The sequence below is a fragment of the Syngnathus floridae genome, chromosome 6, assembly GCF_059516105.1.
Source record: "Syngnathus floridae isolate MCC-2025c chromosome 6, RoL_Sflo_1.0, whole genome shotgun sequence".
NCBI classification, from domain to species: Eukaryota; Metazoa; Chordata; class Actinopteri; order Syngnathiformes; family Syngnathidae; genus Syngnathus; species Syngnathus floridae.
The window spans coordinates 11521440-11549396 of NC_142418.1; the positions used below are offsets into that span (position 1 = coordinate 11521440).

General features: G+C 38.1%; 2 protein-coding genes across 7 annotated transcripts in view; both read left to right on the forward strand.

Annotated features, from left to right (window-relative positions):
• LOC148396530 (leucine-rich repeat-containing protein 4C-like) overlaps positions 1-11382 on the forward strand; it is a 39652-nt gene extending 28270 nt beyond the window's left edge. For both annotated transcript variants that reach the window (XM_088379613.1, XM_088379612.1), the window contains 2 exons: positions 360-434; positions 5389-11382. In XM_088379613.1, the coding sequence (XP_088235739.1) occupies positions 5452-7383 (1932 nt within the window). In that variant the 5' untranslated portion in view covers positions 360-434; positions 5389-5451 and the 3' untranslated portion in view covers positions 7384-11382. The remainder of the gene's footprint in view (positions 1-359; positions 435-5388) is intronic.
• Positions 11383-19599: 8217 nt separating this feature from the next.
• Positions 19600-27957, forward strand: part of rag2 (recombination activating gene 2) — a 112113-nt gene continuing 103755 nt past the window's right edge. For all 5 annotated transcript variants that reach the window (XM_088379128.1, XM_088379126.1, XM_088379130.1 and 2 more), the window contains exon 1: positions 19600-19708. The gene's annotated coding sequence lies outside the window, so the exon portion shown is untranslated. The remainder of the gene's footprint in view (positions 19709-27957) is intronic.

Sequence of the window (27957 nt, forward strand, 5' to 3'; positions counted from 1 at the left end):
TTAGATGACAATTATTTGTTTCTCTGCTGTTTGTGGTCTACATATACGTATATCTATACATTATGTGTGTGTATGTAGTATGTACATTATACATGTATGTATATATCATATAGAATTATAGACATTAGCAGATCATGCATAGAAGAAGGTTGACAGAAAAACAAATTACTGCATGACACTGACTATTTGAAGATCGTGAAGAGATTTTTTTTTTATTACATCCTTTACAGCTTGGCTGTTTAAAAAAAATATATATAACCAAGCTTTCAGCACAGTACATTATTCATATTGTACTCCACAGAAAATAAAAGCACAATATGTTGAAGTGGTAACTTTTATTTTTCCTCCTTCAATTTCAGGGCCAGTATTATGTTGGATTGGGGGTTTTAAATGAGAATGACCAGAAGACCACTGAACTGTAATTGACTTGGCAGGTAAGAACTCACTCTTTGTGTGAGACGCAATACACTTGATGTGATGAAAGGGACTCAACCAGTGTTCCACTGGCCAATTGGCATTGAGAAAGAGAGAAGAGTAATAAACTCAAGAACGTAGATTTTGGCTTTCCTTTGCATGCTTTTCCCATTTCATCCGGATTCTCTCTACTAAGTGTTTTGTTTAGTTATTTTTACCACACACAACACTCCACAACACTAGGTGGCAACACACCACCGCTCAGCTTCCACTGCCAAAGGACATTTCCAGTTGACCTATTACATCATGTCAAAACATGGTAACTGTGAATGGCCGGCAGTAATAAAATGAATGTTTCCGCTTTCCTCATCACGTGCATCCTTTCCGTTTTACTAACATGCTCTTTCCTGTTACGTAAAATGTGTGTAATTTCTTGTGTCATCGGAGCTTCAGCATCCTATTATTGGGTCATTGGGGACAGCAGTCTCTGAAGCACTATCAGAAGCTTTTTCCTCCATTTATAACCCTAAATGATAATAATTTCATCATTAAATTGTATTGTTAATATGTATATTTCAATATTGATAATTAGTTTGGATTTCTGGGCTCATGCCTGCAACCTCATCTCGCTCTATATTTTTGGCACCGTACAAGTAGTACACATAAAGGTGCAAAATGTAAAAAAATGATGATGACTTTGCAACACTATTCATTTCTGCCTCTACCCTTGAATTTCACTGGCACAGCAAGAGTGTATTTTTAAAGGCATCGCCAGTTTTGTGACTGAGTCAAACTGTGCCTGAATCCAACCAACCAGTTTTTATGAAGACATCCCATAATGTCTTGAATCAAAAAATGCCTCCTAGGTTTATTATGAACTAAAAATTCAGAAGACCATGAAAACGCAGCATATGCCACAGAATGCCAAAATACACCAAAGCTAATTCAACAAACTACTGACATCAAGGTCCCAACTAAGAACGGCTAACATAAGTTTGTGATTTGTCTTCGATACAAACATGTAATTTTAGTGTGACTTCAGGAATTTAGTTTAGATTATATCCATAGCTGAATTTGGTAAGAACAGGATACAAGATGGACTGGTTGTTCGCCAATCTGGCAAAATATTGACACCTACATTGAACCCTTTAGGAAATATACATTCTACAATGAACTAAATATGCACGTTTTTTTTTTAAATGTAGGAGGAAACCATATAAGCATCTGGAGAACATGTAAACTGTACACAGGAGAGCTTGAAATGACAATCAAACCCAGACCTTATGACTGTCAGGTGTATTGTATGATAACATAATTCAACGCCAGAGTTGATCATCTTTGCCATAGTTACTAATCAACGACAATGCCAGCCTCTTATGTGAAGACAACGTACTATGTTTGAACATACTTGTATGTTCCTTTCTTCTCGGCTTCTAGTGAACACTAAAATCAGAGAGCCAGCATAGGATAAAGGAGTCAATCGCTTCAGGAATAAAACCAAGTTATAAACCCAAAAGCAAGATATCCCTGATTTAAAATGATATATTTGGTGATGTGAGCATTAACACAGGATTTAGCAATATTATTCAGTAGAAAGACCACTGTCAGACTCTGATGTTTCAACAGATCTCCGGAGACTACTCATACAGCTTCAGAAGTATGAGCTGACCTCACTTTGCTGATGCATATTTAAATTACTTACAAAACCACAGAAAAACACTGAAGCAAATGTCAAACGTGCAATGTGAGGTTGAACAAACCAGAAATAAGCTTGTGTTGCAAATTCTGCTCTCATAATTTATTCAAATGAAACCAAACTTATAATACTTGAGAATAAACTTCTTAAAGTAGGCGAGTAAAATAAATGAAATGAAATGCCAGTGATGACGTGTAACTGCTCAATTTTTTCCAATTTAAAATTTTCATTTAAATCATATCTGAAATACTACAGTTGTCTAGTTCTGTACCACACACTTAGAATTTTGCTTGCGTTTTTCATTTTGAAATGTTACCGATACTGCGCCCCCAAGTTTAAGTCTCTACTCTACACTCACTTTCTAAAGGATGAGCTTGATGCAGGTTGAGTGCTTGACAAAGAATCATCACAGGAATATAGTTTTCACAACACAAAATATTATAACAGATGATAGACAATGCCAGGGACAATTTAAAGTCATTCATGTCTCTCATTAACATTCTTATTGTCAGCATTGTACTGGGTCACAATTTGTCGAAATCATTGCCGGGTTACAATTGTGTTGCGCTAATATGTCATCTAGTTACAGCCACATCAACTGTAGCCATGGTTAAGAGATGCTTCCATACTATGAGGGGGTCCTCCCTTTTGTCTAATTAGAGTCTGGCAACCTTTCATACATAAAGAGCCGCTGTCTCATAGAAGGGAAAAAAATCACTGGGAGCCATAAACTCTTTTGATAAGTGCAGATAACCCTGCATACATCTTATTTTTGATTGTTGTTTTTTTTTACCTGATGCTATGAAAACACTGTTGCATTTATGAAACCTATGAGCTACTACAAAAATATATATATATATATGTTTGTATCAAAAGCATTCTAAATCCTGGAAAAAAAAATGCTTGGTTGAGGCTTACTTTCAAAGAAGATAGTCATCGTCTATTTGTATTCATGAAATGAAAGTCAAACTTGAATTATCCCTCGACAGCAAACAAATGATACCATCTGCATTACCATTAGGTCACGAGGGCCGTAAGACATCATCTTCACAATCACAAGATTGTAAATTATCATTTGGGATGTTTGTATTTAAAGTTCATGTTGGTTGGAGGAGTAAATGTTCTCTTTTCTTGAGATTTTTTTTTCCTCGACATAGTCATGGTGGGCGGCACAGGGCGATTCCGGTCCCATCTTTCTTGTGTGGAATCTGCCTGCTCTCCCAGTGCCAGTGCGGGTTTTCCCCAGGTGCGCCTGTTTCCTCCCACATTCCAAAGACATCCGATAGGCTAAGTGACCACTCCAAATTGTCCCTGGGTGTGAGTGTGAGTGCGAATGGTTGTTCATCTGTGTATGCCCTGCTGGCTGGCGACCAATCCTGGGTGTCCCCCGCCTACTGCCCGAAGTCAACTAGGATAGGCTCCAGCATGCCCGCGACCCTCATGAGGATTAGCGGATTGGATGATGAATAATTGAATGACTCATTATTTGCTGTATTTGCCAAAGTCTAAGAGAGCCACAGCAGAAGGATCAAAGAGCCACATGAAGCTCTGGAGCTGTAAGTTGCAGACCCCTAAATGGACACCATTTTAGAGAATGATTCTCCCTATTTTAGTGAAATCCAATACTATGACTCAAATCATGAGTAATGCAACAGCCATTGTAAAAATATTATTCATTGAGAACTACAGCTCTGTGCCTTGAATTAGCCATGCAACATTTATATGGGAAAGGGAATGTGCAAACGGTGTTTGATATGGTGCGTATCACTACTCCGCAAGAACCCATCAAGCAGGTTTTAGTTTATATTTAGAGCTGTTGGAAGAATGGAGGCATGATCATGAAGTGACCTGATTTGATTTTTATCTCATTAATCTCTTCCTCTCTGTCCTCACTCTTTTTCTTTCAAGTGTAGAACACTGGCCAACCTTCCCCTATAATATATGCCTCTCATTCTATACTCTTCCATCATTGTGTCTCCTGCATATCATGCAAGATAAAAGCAATAAGTCACTCTCATATAGTAATAAACATCATCAGCCAAGACTAATTTTCCTCATGTTCTTGTGCCATAAAAATCAGCCTAAGAAAACTAAATGGATCCAATGACAATGAAAGAGAACAAAAAAAAAAGGTATAATACATAAAGCCTCTTGTGAGGTGGTGGCCTCATCTGAAAAACCTGAATGTAGAAAGAAGTTAACATGTCTGGCATATTGTCGCCAGTGAGGGATCCAGGAAACAAAATTCCTTTTCAAATGTGCTGGAATTGCTTTCTTTTGCAGTAGACTGAAAATAAGCACAGATATGAGAAAGCATTTATATTGACATTTGTATCTGATGCACAACCCAGAACAGAGCACATATGAGTTTAATCCACTTGTTTGTCAAATGAACAAAAGTATTACATCATAGCCTGGGTCTGTCTAATTTCACAGATTATTGAAACCCAAAGAAATAGACCTTTATTTCCCACTGCATGATCAAATGACAATAGCAGTATGAACACTGGTTCATTTGTCTGAAATAATAATTGTCTCTATCAGCCCCATTCCTTTTTGTTTAGGCCACTTGTACTTTTGACAGGTGAAGAGAAATTGGCATATTCTGTGAAATATATATATTCCGTCATGCAAAATGAAAACTTTAATCAAATCCCTAAAATTGTCTTAGTAAACCTGGCATGTACTAATTGCTTTGTAATGGTGCCACCTCCTCTGGTACTTTAATTTGGACGTTTTGATTTATCGCTGTCGTTTCAAATAGGAATTGGTGCTTACAAAAGAACCTCTATTAGTCACATTAATTATTACTTTTCCCTTTGAAAATATTTGTCGGCTTTCGTCTAGTAAACCTGCCTTTTATATGTGCCTTAGACAGCCAGACTCCAAATGATACTAGTTTTAAAAATATTGTTTGAAAAGTGTAAATAAGTACATACAAATACACTACTGCCAATTACACTCAGGCACACATTTGTTTTAATCTATCTATCACTCCCATTAGGAGCACTATATTTGCATATCTGTAGTTGAGTTCCCTTCTCCTTGTTCAGGTCACTGAAGCCTCTAATATCAAATCCAAATGTGAGTCCAAATGTTGGTTGCTGCTCTGCTCCTTTCTTAATCTCATATACTCCATAAGAGAGTCAATGCGATTGTGCTGTAACACCAAATACTGATATACACTGTGATGATTGCAGTTAATTTGATTCTTTATGATTTTAAAACGACCTGTACATCATCTAACACGTATTGTCTTGTGTCTAATCTCATTCCAGCTGTCCCCGATCCTCTTTCCTGCAAGTGGAGGACCAGTCAATGAATTATGATTGTTAAACAAGATGACCTCCTCTCAGCAGCAGCAGATGATGCGAGGTCCTAGGTGGAACCAGGCCTTGTCCAACCCTTTTTTTGTGCTGCTCCTGGCCCTACAGCTTTTGGTGGTTGCGGGTCTGGTTCGTGCTCAGACGTGCCCTTCTGTCTGCTCCTGTAGTAATCAATTCAGCAAAGTCATCTGCACACGGAGGGGGCTACGAGAGGTCCCTGATGGCATTTCTACCAACACGCGCTACCTGAATCTCCAAGAAAACCTCATCCAGGTCATTAAAGTGGACAGCTTCAAGCACCTAAGACATTTGGAGATCCTACAGCTGAGTAAAAATCACATACGCAAAATTGAGCTTGGAGCCTTCAATGGACTTGCTAGCCTCAATACCCTGGAGCTTTTTGATAATCGCCTCACCACCATCCCAAATGGGGCATTTGAATACCTGTCCAAACTAAAGGAGCTATGGCTGAGGAATAATCCCATTGAGAGTATTCCCTCCTATGCCTTCAACAGGGTGCCCTCATTACGAAGGCTGGACCTTGGGGAGCTTAAAAGGCTATCCTACATATCTGAGGGAGCCTTTGAAGGGCTGAGCAATCTTCGCTACTTAAATCTGGGAATGTGCAATCTGAAGGAAATTCCCAACCTTATTCCCCTGGTGAAGCTGGATGAGCTGGAGATGTCAGGGAACCAGCTGTCTGTGGTCCGGCCTGGCTCTTTTAAGGGGCTCATTCATCTCCAGAAGCTATGGATGATGCATGCCCAAATCCAGACTATAGAGAGAAACTCATTTGATGATCTCCAGTCATTAGTGGAGCTAAATTTAGCCCACAACAACCTTACACTCTTGCCCCATGATCTGTTCACTCCTTTGCATCATCTGGAGAGAGTGCATTTGCACCACAACCCTTGGAATTGTAACTGTGACATCCTCTGGCTAAGTTGGTGGCTCAAGGAGATGGTACCAGCAAACACCAGCTGCTGCGCCCGTTGCAGCTCCCCAGCTCACCATAAAGGGCGCTACATTGGTGAGCTTGACCAAAACTACTTTCACTGTTATGCTCCTGTTATTGTGGAGCCCCCAGCTGACCTAAATGTGACAGAGGGGAGCGCTGCAGAGTTGAAATGTCGAGCCAGCTCTTTGACTTCTGTGAGCTGGATTACACCCAATGGTTCCATCATGACACACGGTGCATACAAGATTAGAATCTCAGTGCTGAACGATGGCACTCTGAACTTCACCAACGTTACCATGCAAGACACTGGTACATACACGTGCATGGTCAGTAATTCAGCCGGGAACACGACAGCGTCCGCGACACTCAATGTGTCCTCAACTGAAAACAGCAGCTTCAGTTACTTTACCACAGTGACCGTAGAGACGATAGAAACGCCACATAATGAAGGTTTCACCACGATTGTGCAACAGAAGGGAGGCCCCACTCCCTCGGCTCATACATGGAAGTCGGTTTCAGCCACTTCTTCAACTACCACAGTGCAGACCCCTGTCTCTACCCGTGCCACAGAGAAGACCTACACAATCCCTGTCACTGAATTTGGTGGCGAAGGCTCCCTCAATGGCTTGGACGAGGTCATGAAGACAACCAAGATCATAATCGGCTGTTTTGTTGCAATTACGCTCATGGCAGCCGTCATGCTGATCATCTTCTACAAAATGCGTAAACAGCACCACCAGCAGAACCACCACGTGCCCACGCGCACTATTGAGATCATTAATGTGGACGAGGACTGCGTTACAGGAGGACCGGGCATGGAGGGCCACCTGACTTTGCCTCCTCTTGAACATGAGCACCTAAACCATTACAACGCCTACAAAACAGCATACAACCATGCCTCTACTATCAACTCCATACACAGCTCAGCGCATGAACCTTTGTTAATCCGGGCAAACTCAAAAGACAATGTACAAGAGACCCAAATCTGAACATTCTTTTCTCAAATAATGGAATGACAGCAAGACTCAAACATGAATGAACCACCGTGTGTTCGACCAATCAGTGCTTGGTGATGTTCATTTAGGGACTTTGGTAATTAGGGTATGTCTGTTACAAGAAGTGTCTTTAAAGAAGTTATTTATTTAAAAACAAAGACTATCGTTAAATCAAGGGAAATCATTTATTTTTTCCTTCAACATTTAATTTTTGTCCCGCACCCTGGTTGATTCATGTTTCTTAGATTATGCCAAGCAACAATAGGTCCAAAAGAAATGAAACAAGATGACTGTTTGTTTTTGGTAAACTGTCAACTTTGTTTTCCCAATCAATCGAGAGCACACGGCATTTCTCTCCAACTGTGGAGTAAGTGGTAAAGTATTTTCTGAACAGTCAATGACTGCATTACATAAATATTAAGCAACCGCTTATTTCAAGGTGTTAAGCAGAATTGTCAGTAATATTTGATCAGACTGTGACATATGAGCAATATGTCCCACATTTTCCTATTGGAAACAAAAATACCATTGAGGATTAAGAATGACATGTAGCTGTGACGAATATTTTATTTTTTCTCTCCACTTATCCCATGCGTTTAATTTGCAGAAGAAGAATCTTATACTCAATTTCCCAGCTTCCAAATGACCACCCAGATCTCAAACGCAAGGCAAAATGGAAGAAAACTGTCAAGAAAGTGAACTGAAACATTTACAATATTTCATCCTTATTCATACTGATACCCATGATTTTCTTTCCGTATGTTTCCAAGTTTCCTAAGCTACCCTTTTAAAGCATGTACCCCTTATCTCATCTACAGGGCTGTAGGACTGCATGCTCGCAGGTAGACTGGTGAGCTTAAACCCTTTATACAGCTGTCTCAGCACATTGCCTGTAATCCGCGTACCACATTTCCACATGGGCAGTGCCTGGCAGCTCCTCATACACACCCTATTCCTGCCAGCCACACAACTTGGCCCTGTGCAGCCGGTTTTGTGGCTAAATGTGGGGAAACGGGCACCAGCCAGATGTTTATGCTACACCTGCCTTACTCCCACGGCTCCATTTACATTTTAATTGACCAGTTTGGCCCAAGGGCAAAACTGGGCAAAGGACCCTTTTCAGGAAAGCGTTCCCAAAAGCCCATCATGAAAAATAATGCCAAGCAACATAACTTGAGGGGCTCGGTGGGCAATCGGGAAAGCCCAACACTTTTCAAGTGTATTCAACTTAGAATTGTGTATGGTTTCCCACCTTGCCAACCTCCTACCTCCCAAATAATAATAATGAAAGATGCAGCGAGATCACTGTACTAATATTGCCATTCTTAAACTTTAGTCAAACAACACAAGTGTACAAGTGTATTAACAGCCCAGGTGTTGAAGAATATTGCAGCGTTTGTGATGTATTTTGAGAAAAAAAAAACTCTGTTTTTAAAACAAAAAATGTGTCCATTGGCTTCTATTTTTTATTGTACTGTTTTATATAAAATATATTTTACTGTTATTTAAGAAACACATGGCTTTGCAAATCTGTTTAACCTACACTATACTGACAAGCAGAGATAGTCATGTCATACAGTGGCCCAAACAGGTGTCCAGCAAATGTTTGTGAAAAACTGATGCTTACCCGAAAATATTATCATTGTTAATTTTATGAATAGTTTAACCGATAGGTATAGCACAAACTATATTCCCAAAACACTTAAATAATTGTTCAAATGCTGACAGACATCTTCGAACATTGTTATACCTTTCCAAACACAATAAACAGCTTACAGCTAAGCATGCACAAAGACTATGTAGAGTCCCTGACCAGATGTCAATAATTATAAGATGGTGAATTATTAGAGCCTGCGATTGGCTGGCAACAAGTTCAGGGTGTACCCCGCCTACCACCCAAAGATTGCTGGGATAGGCTCTGGCATGCCCGCATCCCTCATGAGAATAAGGGTTCAGACGATGAATGAATGAATGAATGAATGAATGAATGAATGAATGAATGAATGAATGAATATAGCGGTGAAAATTTGACTGCACATTGATGGTGCCAACAAAGGATGCTTCAGGGGCTGCATTTTTTATGTTAAAGTCTTGATGTTGTTGCTGTTATTGCTACAGTGATTGGCACTTTGGTGTATATTGACCCAAAACTGCTGGATTCACTTAGTGAGAACAGAAACTGGTGGTGGGAGATAAACTGCTGTTACGCCCTCCACTGGATTCAGTGCCACAGTCAGTCTCTCTTGTGAGCCAGTGTTGACATGGGCGCTTCATCTTTTCTTTGCAGTTCAGCTGTCAATCACAGATTTTACAATTGTAGATCAGGTGAGAGAGTGTTTGCAGGTGGAACTTCAGCACAGCTTTGGTCGAGTATTTTGGCATGTTTATGAATAAGATTAACCAGTTGTTATCTCATGATAAAAAAACTTCATTACAATAAATATCGTACATGCTGTACACAGTAATTTCAAATGACATCAGTCATAAATTAGGACCCCCTCAGACACACACGCACACACACACACGCACTCACAGACACACACACACACACACACACACACACGCACAGATACACGCACACAATAGACTTCTAACGGACAGCTCGTTTAGTTTTTTGACAGTAACCATTTTTTCAATTTATGAGACACTTAAATACAATATAAATACCATATATACTGTAGACCATATAGTCAGTAGACTATGGAAATGAGTTTTCTCTCTTATTATTTTGGTCACATAACAATCCACAAAGGATACCGAACCAAAAATATGCGGGCTCTGCTGTACTGTCTACTGTACTGTACTGTGTACATGATACACCCTGAATCTCTGCTTGTTTTGTTTGTTTGTTTTTGTGGGGTTTTCATTTCAACATCGGTCTATGTCTTTGGTCTTTCCTGCATTCACATTTGAGCTGAAGTGACCCATTTTGCACCAGAGTTCACTTGGAAGCGAACAGAGAGCACTTCTTGAAGCGGTCAGGGTCTGTTTGTTTGGTTCACACCAGGGTTCCATCGAGATTACACACCCGCAGTCAAATCAGTGGCGTCAGACTTAACATAGCCTAAGTTGTGTACAATAACTCTTATTGAAATCACATCATTTTTATTTAGAACATTTTTACATTTAAAAAAAAAAAAACATTCTCACCTCAATGGTACTTCTGAAGACAAATAATTGTCTTTCCCCCTCCAGGATTTTGAAACATCAGTATAGAATATGAGCACTTTGAGGTGCACAAGATAGTGAGTCTACCCAGCATGCCCACTGTTTGTATCAATATTGTATCGGCTACTAATATTAAGTTGGCAGTGCTTAAAAGACACCGTCATACATGTGTGCTGCACGTAAAACAAATGTCATACATTCATACATGACTAATTAATTGATATAGGTCCACACTCCATAGACAATTAAAATTTTATCCTGTATCGTGCTCTGTGCTGGCCACACAATCGTGTTCTGTGGTGGCCACACAATAATCATGAATTTGCATTTATAATTCTCTTTATTAGTTAATTTATTCGATGCTCCGGTTCTACTCATTTTACACACAAGTCTGTTACTCCAATTTTGTCTTTATTTGCAGTTTTGTTGTATGGAAATTTAAATGGTCAAATAATCGCATTTTAGTCAAGCTCCCTGATGTGTGTAAGATATTGAAATATTTCTGTTTTGACATAAGCAATTTTTGAGACAAAATGCAGTTGTAGTTGTAGATTTATACAAACATACATTTTTAAGACTGCATCATTTAAAAGAATCAATAACAGGTGTTTTTTTGTTGTGGCTGTTTGTTTTTGTTCAGATTTGTTTTTACTTGTACCAACCAGCCGTCTAAAAAAGCAATGTGCTGTAAAAGACTAAGAGATTGATTTTCATGTAAGAATTGTTACACGACCTTTAAGAAGATATGGAGATTGATTATAGAGACCAGAGTTTGTAGTACATACACAAAATATGGTTAAAATAAACTCTTGTTGTTTTTTTGTACTTGCCTGCAGTTTGTCTTGTTTTCCATCACAAATTAACGAAAACATTTTTTAGAATGTTACAGATTTACATTAAAACCTGAAATGAGTGGTCTTCCAATCAGGGGTTATGATGCACAAAAATACAGATCATTCATGAATGATTTTATCTGATGCATATTTTGATAGTGGTTACATGGATTAGATCTCCATTTTTTAATTTTACTGCTCCTCACTGGTCACAATTATTTTAATAATTGATAAATCTGTAAGCGGTTCTGAAAATGAATGATTGTTTTTAAAAAAAAAAAGATGCAATCCAAATGTTCGTCCTTTTACTATACCAAAACAGGGCATGATTTCAGTTCGATAGTTTAGAAAATATATATAAACATATCCAGTATTATGATTACGTAAGTTGCTGGTTTAGTCTGTGACACGTGCAGTGTGAAGAAAAAGGAGAGTGAACACACAAGCTGGTCTCAAGTTGGCTACAAGGTGATATTTTTTTGTGATCGATACCACAGTTAAGAGGGTGCCGGTTCGATTCCACCTCCGACCCTCCCTGTGTGGAGTTTGCATGTTCTCCCCGTGCCCGCGTGGGTTTTCTCCGGGCACTCCGGTTTCCTCCCACATCCCAAAAACATGCTTGGTAAGGCTAATTGAGCACTCCAAATTGCCCATAGGTGTGGGTGCAAGTGCGGATGGTTGTTCGTTTCTGTGTGCCATGCGATCGGCTGGCAACCGGTTCAGGGTGTCCCCCGCCTACTGCCCAAAAGTCTGTTGGGATGGGCTCCAGCACGACCTCCATGGGGACAAGCAATATCGAAAATGGATGGATGGATGATGCGCACTGGCCGGCTGATTAGCAGTACGACAATGCACATGACCAAGCTAACTGGCAGCGGGACGTACTCCGCCGCATGGCAGGCAGCCACCTTGGACAGCTCCGGGAAAGAAGCTGGTGACACCTCACCGGCGGCCAGAATTGAGCTTTTTCGACGCGAAGAAGGTGCTGCTGGCCCCATGTCTGGCTGAAATCACCATGCTCATTTTTTGTTTGAATTTTCCCAATTGCTTGCCTTCCTGCCTCCTGTGACGTCGACAGACTGATATGAAAAAGACAAAAAAAAAAAAACAGGAAGCGAGCTCCAAAATTGGGTGGATCAGTTTTTCATAAATCTCATCTTCTAAAATGCCGTAAATCACTATAGATTATTTTAGTGGCGTGAATATTAGTGCTGACATCATTTTTTTACATATAGACCAATCATATAAGTGCCAATGTTCATCCCTGTGTAAGTCTACCTTTAAGATGTGTGCACATGTCACTGACTTATATACAGTACAAATCACTGACTGAATGAATATATGAACAATTCCACTTATTCACCATCACGAAAATTGAAGCCACTGAGCACAGAACACAACAATATGAAATCCACTTCACTGGTTTCTTTTATATCAAGCAAATTATTTTAGGTGCATTACTTGACATGTTTCGGCGGTTTCTTCCGGCTCCATCAGAGTGATGAAGGCCTCTGAGGAAGGCGGAAGAAACCGCCGAAACATGTCAGGTAATGCACCTAAAATAATTTGTTTGATATAAAAGAAACCAGTGAAGTGATTAAAAAAGGAATAACAAGATGGACTTAGTACAACTAATATAAAATCCAGTATTTTTTGTCGGCGTTGTTGGTCAATTATTTCTTAGAAATGAATGTCAAATAAATGTTCTTCATATGTTGATAGTATGTACATCTCAAACACAAACAGTGCACTTAATGTCACACCTGTCAAACAATGATGTAATTTTGAAATTGCACAACTCTGAGTGGAAAATATTATCAAAACTAATCTATTCCATTTTGTTAGCCTCTGAATGAGTCATTAGTGCATTGGTAAAACATCTTGTGGCTGAGCATATATCCAAGGCAGATCTCAGCACAATACAGAGTGATTGCACTTTAATCTATCATCGGCTTTCATGATTTACTTGGTGTTGGCCAAATAAACTGAGATGGGGATTCTCGCGTGATTAAGTGATTTTGCACAAAGAAAGCCTACAACAAACACTGAAACCCAAAAGTGATGCTCTTGAGCCAATTTTCAGCAAATAAATGTTTGTTTCAAAAAGCCCGGGATAAGGAATTTAATTACAGGATACTGAGTGATTTCTAACGTGGTTGTGCTTGATTAAATAATTATCGAATTGGAGCCAATCAATGAACTTGCTTTTCTACTTGGACAAAAAACATTGTTTTTGTGTCAATGTGGTTTTTAAGAGCCGTTTTTTCATGGGTGTTGGGTCTTGATGGTTCAATTAACAAATATGTTCAGTATAACTGATACTTTGTCAAACTACTATACTTCACATGATCTCAAACAATGTTCATTTGTTCTTTACTTCTGCATTTGATTTTTTTACAGTGTTCTCTGCACAAATTGGTGGTAATTTGAACTGAGTAGCGAGTTGCCAAAAATCGAATGCCGAATTATTAATTATTTGGAGTAACACGCACCGGGGCTGGATGGGTTTTAATTTGTGCATTTAATGATGGTGTACTAATTGATTCAAAGATTATTTATTTATTTATTTATTTATTTATTTATTATTTATTTATTTATTTGTTTATTAAAAGTTATACGTTTCATCCACCTATCCTCACAAGAGTCCATGTAGCGTTGTGATGCAGGTTGAATATTGCATTCAAAATGAGGTGATGAAATTTGACTCAGCGAAATAGAATTAGTGTATATTAACAGATGTTCTTTCCCCAAAGACATGAACATGTATTTAAATCATTATATTAGACAAATTATTTATTATTGACAAATGGAAGTGGCAAAACCTAATCAAATCTAAAAATAATTATGATGACTGGACAAAATGATACCTTATTTTCTTTTCCACACCTCACCACCTACAAATCATTTTATCTTACTTTGGAATGCCTGATTCTAATGTGAATTGTCAGCTTTGGGGATTCATGACATCTTCTGAACCCATTAGCCTGAGGATTACTACTTCATCTTCCATCATCATTTGATAAACTAGTGACAGTATTCTTGACCCCTCTTTTGCTCACTTGGTATCCATGTTGCATCCACAGTATATATGTGATGCACATTTCAGGCTTGAGTAGTCTGCGTTAACTAATTTATTTAACTAATTACCAAACAGCAGTGCTAAATTGTTTGCTGATGTCGTGCAATAGTCATTTGAAACATGCTGCCAGTTTACAATAAATAACAACGTTAATGAGGTTCAGTATGACAATCACTAGCCTGGAAAGTGTCTGTTTCTTTAAATCTAGAAAAATGATCCATTATTATTTTATCATTATCACAATTATTTACATAAATTATTTAATAACATGTTGCATAATGTAGGCCTAACCTTGGAAGCCAATTATCTAGACTGTTATCAGATATTTATCACAGTTATAACAATTTTTCCAAAACTTGATAAATATGCTGTCACTATTATCTATTAGGGTTAGGGTTCTTATTTGAACCCTCCAAACAGTTGATATCAAATGTTCAATTATGAGTAAAGATTTAATCAACATTGCAATGTCGAGGGTACCTGATGTTGATGAATGTGACATTGAAACAACACTGATTTATGATCGGCCATGGTTGATAATTCATTTACTTGACAGCATTGTTGATGAACAATGATTGACAGCAATCCTGCATTTTATTAAAAAGCCATGGATTTATAGTTGAGGGGAAAACAGCATGGGGGAGCCCATTGCCTGGTGAGTAAGATCGAAAATCAGATACAGATGATTATGATTGACTGGGAGATAATTGCAAGGAACAACCGGCAGGACCCCTTGATCGAACAACGAATTCACTGGATTCTATTTAGTCACATGATATAAGTGCAAATTGTGTCATCGATTCAGTAATTAACACTCAAATGAACTATATCAATACGTATAATAAATATATGAATGAATGAATAAGTAAATAAAAAATATTATATCACCACTATATGGCATCAAATTCTACACACTGTCCCTTTAAAAAAATATTTTAGGCTAATGAAATGCAAATCCTGCATTTTGTTTGCCTAGTCCCAGTCTAACCCCTTCTGTCACAGATTTGAATTTAGTTTCTTATAAAGTGGGAAGAGTACTGGTCACTCGTGGCTACCATATCCAAAATTATCACTGAGCCACTGAGGCCATGCTTCTTGAAGTGCAAATAATCCAGATCTGCATGGTGGTTGGATGACTGTTACAGTTTTCCAGAGAAAGCAAGACATCATTAGGGATGAGCCATCCATCTCTGAAGTCATTGAAATATGATCTGCTTTGTTTAGTCATGGTATAGGTCATCCTTTGCTAACAGAACGCATCATAGAAAGCAAGTCATTGTTTTATTACTGGAGAATTAACCTATTCAAAAGATTTTTGTCTTTTTTTTCCAGTCAGATTTGTGATCATTTTTTTATTGTCTGCTTTTGACAGTGTCAGTGTCAAGTCTTATTATGCATGTTATGGTGTGGGTGGCGATGTCATGTACCATCACCAGAATCTGAATGTGTGAGCATATCAATAATGCATCCACTGTGAGTTCTTTGAAGCTATATAAATTATATTCATTATTATCATTACTATTATCATCAAGCATGACAACAATGAACCAAGCATCATATACCATTCATCACATGCGGATTTGTCTGAACAACCACATAAACACCCCATCTCTTTGACTTCAATTGACACATTTGCACAACATTATAGTTCTATAATGATTGCTATGCTATATGTGCGTGGGTGACCACTGACGGTGCTGTCAGCTGCTGCAGTACTCTGTGTCTGTGTTCCTGTAGATACTGTGATGGCAGGATTCACGGATTGAATATATTTATATATTTGTTTTATAAGTGCAGCTGTCATAGCTTCTTAAACCATTTGTACTGTAACTCATTTGGACAACAGCTTGTTTAAATAAAAATAGACTTGAATCTTCAGTTGAGCAAATGACATGAGTTTATATTGTAATTTACACACTTATTTACTTTTCTGTATCTGTATACCCTTGGCAAATAGTTATTATTGTCATTGTACATTGTTTCTGCGGAAACAATCTCACTAATATCTGACAGGCAAGAACTCTGAACAATTTCCAAGTCAATCTAATCCAGTTCTTCACAATGATTTTAGTTTTGTTTGTCTATTGTTGTTCTTTACATTTTACAATCAGCAGCTAGGTTTGGTTGGGCAGTGTTGCATTGTTTGAATTTGGACAAATGCAGGTTTGATTCTGGTTTCTCCATTCAGTCAGATTGTTCCCCCAAAAATAGCTTGGGCTTTGCTAAAAGCTCTCATATACTGACATACTGGACACAAGGGTCTTGTTAAACAAACAACCAAACAAACAAAAACATGCACCATGTAACAGGGTAAAATAATTAAAATATTTTCCATTGGGGACGGTACGGTGTCGTAGTGGTTAGCACGTCGCCTCACAGTTTAGAGATGCATGGTACTCTGGCCTTCCTGTGTGGTGTTTGCATGTTCACCCCGTGTCTGTGTGGGTTTCTTTCAGGCACTCCGGTTTCCTTCCACATTCCAAAGATTTGCATGGTCAGACGGTTTCTGCCCACATTCCAAAGACATGCATGGTCGGCCAATTGACCAGTCCAAATTGCCCGTAAGTGTAAGTGTCAATGGTTGTTTGTCGATGTGTGCCCAGTGTGCCATGTGGCAACCAGTTCAAGCTGTATCCCGTCTGCTGCCCTGAGATGGCTGGGATAGGCTCAAGTTCACCCACGACCCGTGTGAGGATGAGCAGTTCAGAAAATGGATGGGTGGATGTATTTTCCATGAAATGTCTTTTGCAAGTGCTCGTCTAAATTACATCATTAGCTGGAAGAAAATTCTGCACCTTGTGACAACAAATTGGAATCTTGTGCTGATAGCTCATAGGAGGGTTCATGGCATTGTCTCAGGAAAACTAATTAACTGATGCATTCCATTTCATCAGTCTCGGGACTCATCCATCACACTCTGACGCAAATACAAAATATAGTACTCATGTAAATTGAAGTCTCACATAGCTCCTGGCTTAGTATAGATCATTTTCATTCACCTATTATAACACAGGTGTCAAACTCAAGGGCCAGGGGCCAGATACGACCCGCCACATCATATTATGTGGCCCGCGAAGACAAATTGTGCATTAAATTTGTGTGTCATTACTAGAATCGCAAATTGTCTTCACTTTTAATAATGCCTTTTTTTTAAATATTTGACCAATTTTTACTCGTCTGATTTGAAAATGAGTTATTTGTCAGTGTGTTTTGTAGCTTTTACTGTATATAATATGAGGCGCTCAAACATTTATTTGGGTTGACAGTCATGAAGGCCCTCCGAAAGAAGCTATGACTACAGAGTGGACTGCGAAAAAAATGAGTTTGACTGATGAGTCAGTGGCTTGACCATTGTGAGCCTAAAGTGTTTGACTTCAGATTGTCTTTTTTTTTTTTTTTTTTTTTTTGTACGTTACTCCTCAAATCAAGGGCACTTTATCAGTTACACTACATATATGTAAAATGCTGTTGCAGTTGCGAGAAACAGTAAGTGAGCCATTTGATTTAATTGGTTGAGAGAGAGCGAGAAAAGATGCAGAATTTAGTTGAGTGCAGTGTCTCAGACACTGCCTGTCATGGTCCTTTTTATCATCTTTTGTCAAGGGCATTAACCCTGTATCTTACTGAGCGAAGAATGCCTGGGAACGTAGCAAATTAGTAATTTTGTTAGTGTTCATAAAAAGTTGCAATCGTCCTTGCGAATCCGGTGTTTTGATAACGGTGGCAAGTGTTTGCAAAACAGTTTTGTAAACATTGGTAAACCGTCATAAGACTTCTCTCCAAAGTTCTTTATTCGACAATGGTAAAGACATGATAATTGTTTTCGGATAATATCCATGCCCTTGTGCGTAGGATTCACAAGCATTTGCCAGAATGTGATATATCAGCACCCGTTCTCCTTATTGATCACCATGCCAGGGGAAACAAGGCACAAAGAGGAAGGTAAAGTGGAATGTGTGGAATGAATGTTTAGATGAGTTCAAGACCAGTAACAAAAGAGAGTGTTGAAAGAGTTTGCGAAAGTAATGTTGAACACACACAGTTGAAAATATGCGATAAAGTTGTGAGATGAATCTTTAGGCAGTGAGAAAAAGATTAACAACGTTATCCTAATAGTCAAATACCGCTACAATTTTGAAACTACTAATGGTTTTGACTAAGAAAACCTATAGATAATTACTTGTGGGCAGGTCACCCAATTTATTCTTAGTATGAATATTTGCATTTAAATCCCAGGTGATGCACTTTGCAAAACACAAGAGGAGCCAGTGAAATGGCAAAGACCTTTTGACACATAACAGTGTCCTCTTCGTAAACCTGCAAACTTTTCCCTCTCGCGTTGCTGGTCTGTTGATTCAAATACTTTAAACCAGGCTGTTTTGCAGTCTGATCTGCAGATCAGGTAGGAAATAAATCTTCTCAAAGAGCAGTTTGTGTTGACTACAGGCCACACTCTGCTGTAAAAATCATTGCACTATCGACAACACAGGTGGATCCCAGATGGATGCACTAGCCCATTGGGAGACTCCAAATAGACAACAACAGTATTCTTTCAGACGTACTATCTGTTCACTCAGTGTTGGGTGGTAAGGTGTCCAACGATAGCAATATTTTGCTGCGAGATGCTCAGAACTATGTTGTGTAATTTATTAAAACAAATTTAATTGTGCTGTAAAATAACTTAAATACTAAAATAAAATTAATGTCGTATTAACAAATAAGATGATTAATTCTGGTATTGAGAGTCATGTTAAAATGTGGAAAAATACACAATTGAAATGTGCAGAATGATCAGTCATCTTCTTAAGTCAATCCTTGACATTAGTAATTTGAATATGAGCAGGCTCCTAATTGCCTCAGTTTCTATTATATCTAGTCATTGTCTCTATGTATCCATTTGTCTAATTACTGTCATCTCACACTCAGAGATGTCAAGAATGTGACTGCAGACAGTAATGGCTGGGTGAAAAGCAACATAAGCCCGTGTATTCCTTACCCCATTGCTCATACAGTGTCACGTCAACCAACAGAGGCTGAGATCACCCAACAAAATATCCACTAGTCCCTCCTCCAGACCTGCAGGGGGCAGAGAAAAAACAGGGTGGCCACATTGCCTACAGACCAGTATAAAAGCTGGGCAACAAGGAAGGGAAAGCCTCTTACTGGAAGAAAGAAAACTTAAACAGAGAAAAGAAAAGTAACCCAAAGAGACTTCTCAGTTCCTGGTCACATGCAACTGGTAGGAAACAGACTTCAATGCTTGCTTTGATTGAAATGTTTGGTTTGTTTGAATTGTTTGGTTTGGGTTGCAGGTTGTGTTTGTCTTGGCTTTGAGTGGCTCAATCATTTTGTGCTTCATGTTTTCCGAATGTATTTATGCAATAACTGAACTTAGTTGATCTTAAATAATGCAATGTTTTCTTTGTTTAAGGTTATCGACCTGACTAACCGCCCTCTAATTAATTGTGCAATCAACTGCAAAAAGAAAAGAGGAAGACTGAATTGTTCTTGAGTTTCAAGGACGGCCCTTTTTCAAGTTGGGGCAAAGAACTGGGGGGAAAAGAGGACAATTTGACATACAGCGTGCATCCAATTGGGTTTGGTGAATTGGTGAATCACTGCATCCTACACCATTCTCTGGCCAAATACAGAGGAAGTCGGAAGATATCGTGTTTGTACATGCACTGAACAGTGCGGGAATGGTTATTAAGGGAGCAAGAAAGGTTTCTGTAAAGTAAAGTATTGGGGAGGGTTTAAAAAACTAATATTGTATGAGCAAAAAATGAGAGATCACTGTATTGTGACTTGACCTTCATGTAGACTTCAGTCACCATTTTGATTAATTTGCTTGAAGTTTGAAAAAAAAAAAAAGAGTTCAAATATTCAAGTGTTCAACGCACAGGGATGAATCGGCATGAAGCTATGATGGTAGTTTTGAATCACTAAATAATTATTTTGATGATATAAGTCTTAACAATCGTGACTGATATTTCCATAGTCATCCTGCTCTATGATGAACCAGGTATATTTATCAAAAACATGCACGCAAGCAGACGCACACGCATGTAGACAATTCAGTAATTTGGAAATTCTAAATTGATGGCTTCAGTCAATTTCTGTCATCTCAGATTCATTTGGTTTAGACAATCTCCTGAGACTTCCAGACACAATTGCTCTCCTCCTATCAACTCTCCAACCATTGTTTCAATTTCACAAGGGGAGAAATTGACTTGTTTCATTTGCTCTCCTCCATTCCCATGTCTATAGAATGAATGAACAGCTATAGTGATTTATATGGAAATAAGCCAATTTGAGTTTTGTCACCCTTTATTTATGGCTGTGGGAGGGTTTTTTGCACACTTATTTAAACGATATCTGTCAAAATGGGCACATATGAAGGTGTATATGACAACGTGGGTTCCGCGACCGTCTAAATGCGTGAATGGTGTGACTGCCTGGCAACCGATCCAGGGTGTCACTTGATTAAGTTGTATTGAAAATGCGCGTGTGTGTGTGCATGTTTAAATCAATAGAATGTTCTGTAATGCATCAGCTCCACAACTCACTCAGCATGCCATCAAACTGTGTGCAGAGTCAGCAAGAAGAGAATGTCAGCTGCTCATTACACACTTGACACGTGGCTCTTTACACATTTGTTGACACAGGTGCATACAAGCTTCACTATTTCGAATACTTTCAATTTTCTAATAGCAACAACAGTAAGACTCCAAATTGCCCGTGAGCGCGTTCGTGAATGGTTGTCTACTCCCTGATGACTGTTGTGGTAGGCTCCGGCACGCCCGCAACAAAGTGGTACGGATAATGGACGAATAATCAACTATCTATTGTTGAATGTTTTTTTTTCATCTTCACATCAAAAATCTGCGTATATGAAATGTACACAAAATATTCAATCCCAGTATAAAGTAAATGTATTTGTTGTTCCCACAAAGAATAATCAACAGTGAACTCGCATAGTAATTGGGGCAAAGATTAAATCATTATTAGCATATCAATGGCAGAGACAGTCTTTGTTTCCTTTTCACTAATCCTCTACGACCCTTTTGCTCTTGCTTTAATCCTCTTTTATCACATGGGTCATTACACAGAAGAAAAAGCTCCCAATTTCTTCTCCTGTCATCTACAGTAATTATATCATTATCCAACCAGTAATTGCAGATTAAAGATTGTTTTTTCTGCATATGTCATGTTGAAAATACATAAGACTATTATAATTTTAAACTATTTATCATTGGATGATTTCCATATATATATATTATAATATATATAATAATGTATATAATATATAATATATATATTATATATATATATATAATTATATATATATAAAATTATATAATTATATACGTATATACGTATAATATATAAACATATATATATATTGTGTGTGTACGTGCGTGCGTTAAATAAAATAGAGAGAGTGTTGTGCTGTATATTATTTCAGAAGCCAGCGAGTGTCTCACAATGTGACTGACCCATCACTGTTTGCGACATTTAGGTCTCTGGTTCTCCAAGGTAGATATTTTATAGCCAGCCTGAGGTCAGCCTCAGGACAAATTTGTCTGGCTCCAATGACCAGTAAATTCTACAAGCACTTGACTCAGGAGCAAAGCAATATACATTTTTCCCCTCCACAAGTTAAGTATCATGGACAGGCTACACATTTCCTATTCAAGGATAGCAAATTGAATATCTCATACTGACTTATTAAAATTTGATGAAGAGATGCCACACAATTTAGTCCAATGGCGGAAGCATTGGATTTTACAATGGTCATGCGAACATCCGTGGGATAGAAATAAATTGCTAGTTGTTGCAAACATGGTAGTTTTCTTTCTGACTTATGTTGGAGCACCGAAATAAGGCTTCACACATGGTCTTCTATTGCAGACCTTTGAATCGGGCAAAACACTGCTACTGCCCTTTGTTTATATTCTATAAGGACAAAAGAACGGTTAGTTTTCATTCAGGAAGTATCTCAATATCTTTGTTTTCATTTTTTGATTCCCGTTGTGTTTAGACATTGGTTGTACTAGCTGGTGCTGCTTCAAGAAGGCATTTTAAAACGTGTCTGTTGGAATTCTGTGAACAGTGACTTTCATCCAACAGTTACAATTCTGGACTCAATTGGTGATGTAAGACCCTTGGTCTCCTGTTGAGAAAATTGCCAATTACCATCTTTTATGCCCTGTCAGTGTTTCTTTTAATAGGACACTGCCACCTAGGGGGTCAAACAGCCTTGTCATTACTAATGCGAGCAACTGCTCTGAGTAGCACTGTTTTGAATCAAAGGCAGTAATAAGATGGAATAGTCTTAGACCAAAGCAATCAAGTGCCAGACAAATGACTAGAGAAAGGTTAAAGGCAGGTTTTGCTTGAAAATATTTGAAAACCAACTATTTTATTTTATCATATGCACACAGAAGGGAATTTTGGAATTTTTGACTGTAATTTCCAAACCAACAATGTTTAAGTAGCAACTAGGTAACAAATTACTACCTAGGGCTCGCACAACCAAAATTCTTCACGCATGTGGGAAAACCAATGTCTGAAGTCTCCCTGAGTCAAGAATCTGTGAAGTGAACAGAATGTAGCTATTCACATAGACGGCGGTAAATAAAACAAAACATGTCCTAGCAGACCTCAGTTTTCTTGATGACATGGCCATTTTATAACACTCCCATCTTTGGAAACAGTTGATAATATTGATGCATATCTGGGTTTCTGCTCTGTTGCAATCACATGTGAGATTTCTGCCTTGGAGCACTTCAGACAGAATTTTGTGTGCGATGCCCTAAATTGAGATTATTGACGCAATACAACTGTGAAATGCGAGATCTTTATGTTTGGGGTCTGCCACAAATGAAAAATATTTTAAGATTTGAAAAAAATTGTTTACCAGGCCCAAGAGAATGGGCTCTCATCCAAGACTCTCCAGTATTCTCCACACTAGTGCTTTTTGACTGACAAATGAAATGAATAAGGCATTTGGACTCTATTAAGTTAAAAAAAGAAAACTGTAAACAAATGAGAACATGCAGGTATATACTGACTGCTCAGAATACATATAGAATATATTATATGTGTGTGCGTGCATGCATGTGTAGGTGTGTGTAGGTATGCGTCCGTGCGTGCGTACACAACCTTCCCATTTGTACTTGTTGGATTTTGTCCACAATTTAGGGAGCGCGTTATCTGCGCCTCACGGCAAAAGCCTTTGCCAATCACCTGTTATTCAATTTACTCACTGCGTGCTCGTTTGATTTCTTCAGATTTAGGAAAATGCAAAGACACTGAAGCAGAAATTAGACTTAGACAGCTTGGTTGAGTTCAATCACAATTCTTGTTCAAAAAGCTCTGTTTTCAGGAAAGTGCAATACAGCGCTGGGCCCTTCAAGAGCGGAAAGTCTCCATTCAGAAAAGGGCAAAGTCCAAGGTTGTTAGATCAGTTTTATATTCAGTAGCACATTGTGGGCCGGGATTGATGGGCGATGAGTCTTCGGGGTGGGGCAAGTTCGAAGGAGAGTCTGCTTCCATGCGAGTGGTGCTGGTTATGGGCGATTCGGTGTGTTGGTGGGGGCTGTTGGTGTGTGTGTGTGGAGGGGGTTGTTGTCTTCCATCCCGTATCTCGGCCTTGGCGATCATCTTTGGCCGAGTTCTCGGGTGGCTCCTTCTGGCACCAGCTGGTTTTATCTCCACGTGACCTTCCTGTGAACATTCTCCTCCAATCTCGGACATACACTGTCGTACCGCATTCAACCGTATCTTTTTCTTTGTTAGGCCAAGATATTTCCCTCTGTGCAGAACGTTCAGTAGTAATCAAAAACTGGCGTCTAGCATTAGTCAAAACATAAGATACAATCAAGTACTGAACGGTCAAGACGACTGTGGCCGTGTCCATGATTCAGAGAAAAAACATCAGGCATGCATTCCACAGTTCCTTAAGGGTCATTAAGGTATTTAGGCAATATATCAAAAGTCATTTGTTATTTCAAAGTCCTCAGAAATATATATATCAGATCATAAAGTTATAAAAACCTTTCTCATCACCACTTATCAAAAATGTCTAGTTATGTCTTCTTTATTGATTTGGTGTGTAGGTATAATTATATGCTTCAAATGTTTCTTTTATTTATTTAATATGTGAATATACTTGTCTGCTTATGTACTTTATTCAATGAGGTTTGAGCATATCTGTTTTTGTAGCGAGGCAGGACTTTTTGTATTTCGACCTCATTCCTTCATACTACATCCTCAATGAGAATCAATACTGAAATTGGAAAGAATGCCTACAGCATAGTCATCTATTGGCATGGTGTTTCATGTTGTCACTTATGTTGCAACAGACTGGGGAAAAAAAAAGACAAAGACTGACATCCCTGAGTAGACTTACAATTGCACTTTTTCTGTCTCAAGAGAAGAAACCCAGGGCACCTGGTTTATGTTACTTGCCTTGTATATTCTTCCAGGAATTTGTATCTTTAAAATGGACCAGCAGCCACTGCTTCAGGCGATCATACTGCTGAATCACATTTTTGTTAAAGAAAATGGTACATATCGACATGTGGGATGCTGCTGAGAAAGCAAGTGTTCTTAAACTGCTAATTACCAGTAGAGGTCATGATGAGAGGAATGCATTTCGCTATACTAAAGTTGAATGCTTCTCAAATAAGGTGCTTGAAATTTGAAATCTATTATCATACATAAATGGAACAATAAAAATTAAATGCATTAAACGTACATATAAAGCTTACTAAACAGATTGACATACCACCTTTAAAAGGAAATGGGTTGTTCTCAGAATGTGTGGGCAAACTTACTGGTCAAATACTGACACATTTCAAAAGTTGTTGCTGTCTTTCCTTCACAATCAATCACCACCTTTCACTGCTTACAATATTAGACATATGAGAGAAATAACATGAACAATTTGAGATTTGTGGTGTGGTTTGTGTGTGAATGTATTTTAAGTTGTGAAAAATAGCACATTGCAAGAAAACACAATGCTTTAAAGCTATGATGGAAAAACACACGCCAAAAGTATTCTGAGGCAATGAAAAAGTTTGAAATATCTCTTACTGAGTCAATCCTTGATAAGCTTTGTACACTTTCCATGTTGAGCTTTGCCATTGCTGGTCTTTAAATGACTGTCATTTGCCAGGGTCTCAAGTTGGGAAAATGATTACTTTTGCTGAAGATAGAAATTAAATTTTCATGCTTTATTTTAGTATGATGTTTAATTACTTTTCATGTGACGTAAAACAAGATTTCTTCTAGCATTTTCGAAAATTACCCCACATTTGATCATTATCGAACTTATCGATACTGTGTTTATTTGTTTTCTTTATTTATTTTAATTTTTTTCCCCCCCAGTGGCTCAATACCCATCCCCAATTACAAAACTTAAAATATAGCCAAACCAAATTTTATGAGTAGGCTTACAGTATACCAATTATTATAGGGCTATTACCACTGCAGAGGAATACACCAGAGGTAATATTGACAGGAACACATGTCTGTGAATCACACTAACGTGATTAATACATACTGTAAGCAGATGTCAGCAGATATGCAGTGTGGGCTACCTTGTATCGATCTCATTCTCTTTGCCAACTCAGGATTTTTCTCTCTTTCTCCAACTGATGGTGTCAACATGAAGTCTAAAATCTTTTGACTAATTTCTGTGGTATCTAAAAGACTCCAAACCATCCCTAATTGGTAACATTTCTTACCTGAAATTTGAGATGATGGCTACGTTTATATGGATGGAATGATGTTTTGTCTTCATGGAAGTCTATTTCCGATATATATTTGGTCAATCTGCACGTCAAATGGATTTGTTCCCACCAACAATTTTATGCATGAACATGCAAATCCTAATAGGATCAATATTTTTAGTGTACATGAAAACAATGCATCCGATCTTTTTTTAATCTGAACCGTGACTGGATTATCAATGTTAACGTAGCTTGTACGAGTAAAATTTTCACCTATTGCATATGTAAGGCCAGCAAATCTTTTTATTTATTTATTATTATTATTATTTTTCAATATGGGGTGTCTTATTTCTGGTGTTGTAGTCCACAAATGTCTCCACACATCGGTTTAAAGCTTTTTCAAACCACTGGTACATGTCCAGGAACAGAGACGAACGGCTACTCAAAAGAGCATGAATTTGGGGTAGCCTCATGTCTGTCTTTTGTTTCTTATTTTAAATTGTTTCTCATCTCATCATATTATCATACATTTAGTCATTTACAGTTAAAGAGATATGAATAAAAATAATAATATCATAATAAAATCATAAACTAAGAGGGTGCACCACTTTCCTTCCCTCTGTATAGATGTTTGGGTTTATGTATTTTTTAAGAACAAAAATAGTGCCACTCAAAAAAACCTTCACTCAATCAAAACTTTATTTATACAGCACTTTTCATATCAAGATTGTAGCTCAAATTTTACAAATTATTTTTGAAGAACAAAAATAGTGCTACTCAAAATACCTTGACTCAATCAATACTTTATTTATATAGCACTTTTACAAATTTTACAAATAGTTTTTACTTTTTATTTTCAAATATCATCTCCCCACCCAAAATAATACTAAAAGAAACAAAAGCCTTTTCATGCACCTTTCCAATGTCCTTAACGTCATGACATTCTAGAAAAGCAATTTGAGCAATCTCTGTGACATTAAGGGGACCCGCTATGTGTGGCCATGCTGACAAAACCAGTACATCCGTACATTTCAGTTGACGTGCATCAGGAAGTCGAAAAAGTCATGCTGTTTTTTGTCAGTACAAAAGTGCTGATGTCAAACTGTCAAACCAGGAGGTATTGGAGCTTGCCTTTTACCTTAATGTGCCTAAAGTGCCTTTTAACTGTGAAAACGCAGGTGTTTTTCGCTTCGCAATGTTTTGCAGAAGATAAATGCAAAGGCTAATGCTTGAATCTAAAATAATTAATGTTGACCCCTTAATACAGTTATTACAGCTTAAACTCTAAGCTCTTAGAACATACCCATCAACTTTATTAGTCAAAATATTTTAGCTGAATGTTCATAAAAATGTTAAAGCAACATTCCCGTGTTTTCTTCCTGTGATTTTTTTTTTTTTTTTTTTTTTTTTTTTTTAATACATTGATTTGTAGAACCAGGTTATTGTGGCACCTTAGTTCCCAACTAGTGTGCCATGAAAGATAAATGGGCTTTCACTTTATATATTGCGCTTTTCTACCTTCAAGGTAATCATAGCGTGTTTACGCTGTCTCCTCATTCATGTACTGATGACACAGCATCAGGAGGCTGGTGGCTCAAGGACATGGTCACAAGGGCTAAGGACCACATTCACAATTCACCAAATTCACTTAGTGTTGTGAAAGATGGTGAAAAAACTGTGAAACAATGGTGAAACGGTGAAACAACCACTCTGCCACCTGAACCATGCCGCCCCCAATCAGATCAGTAGC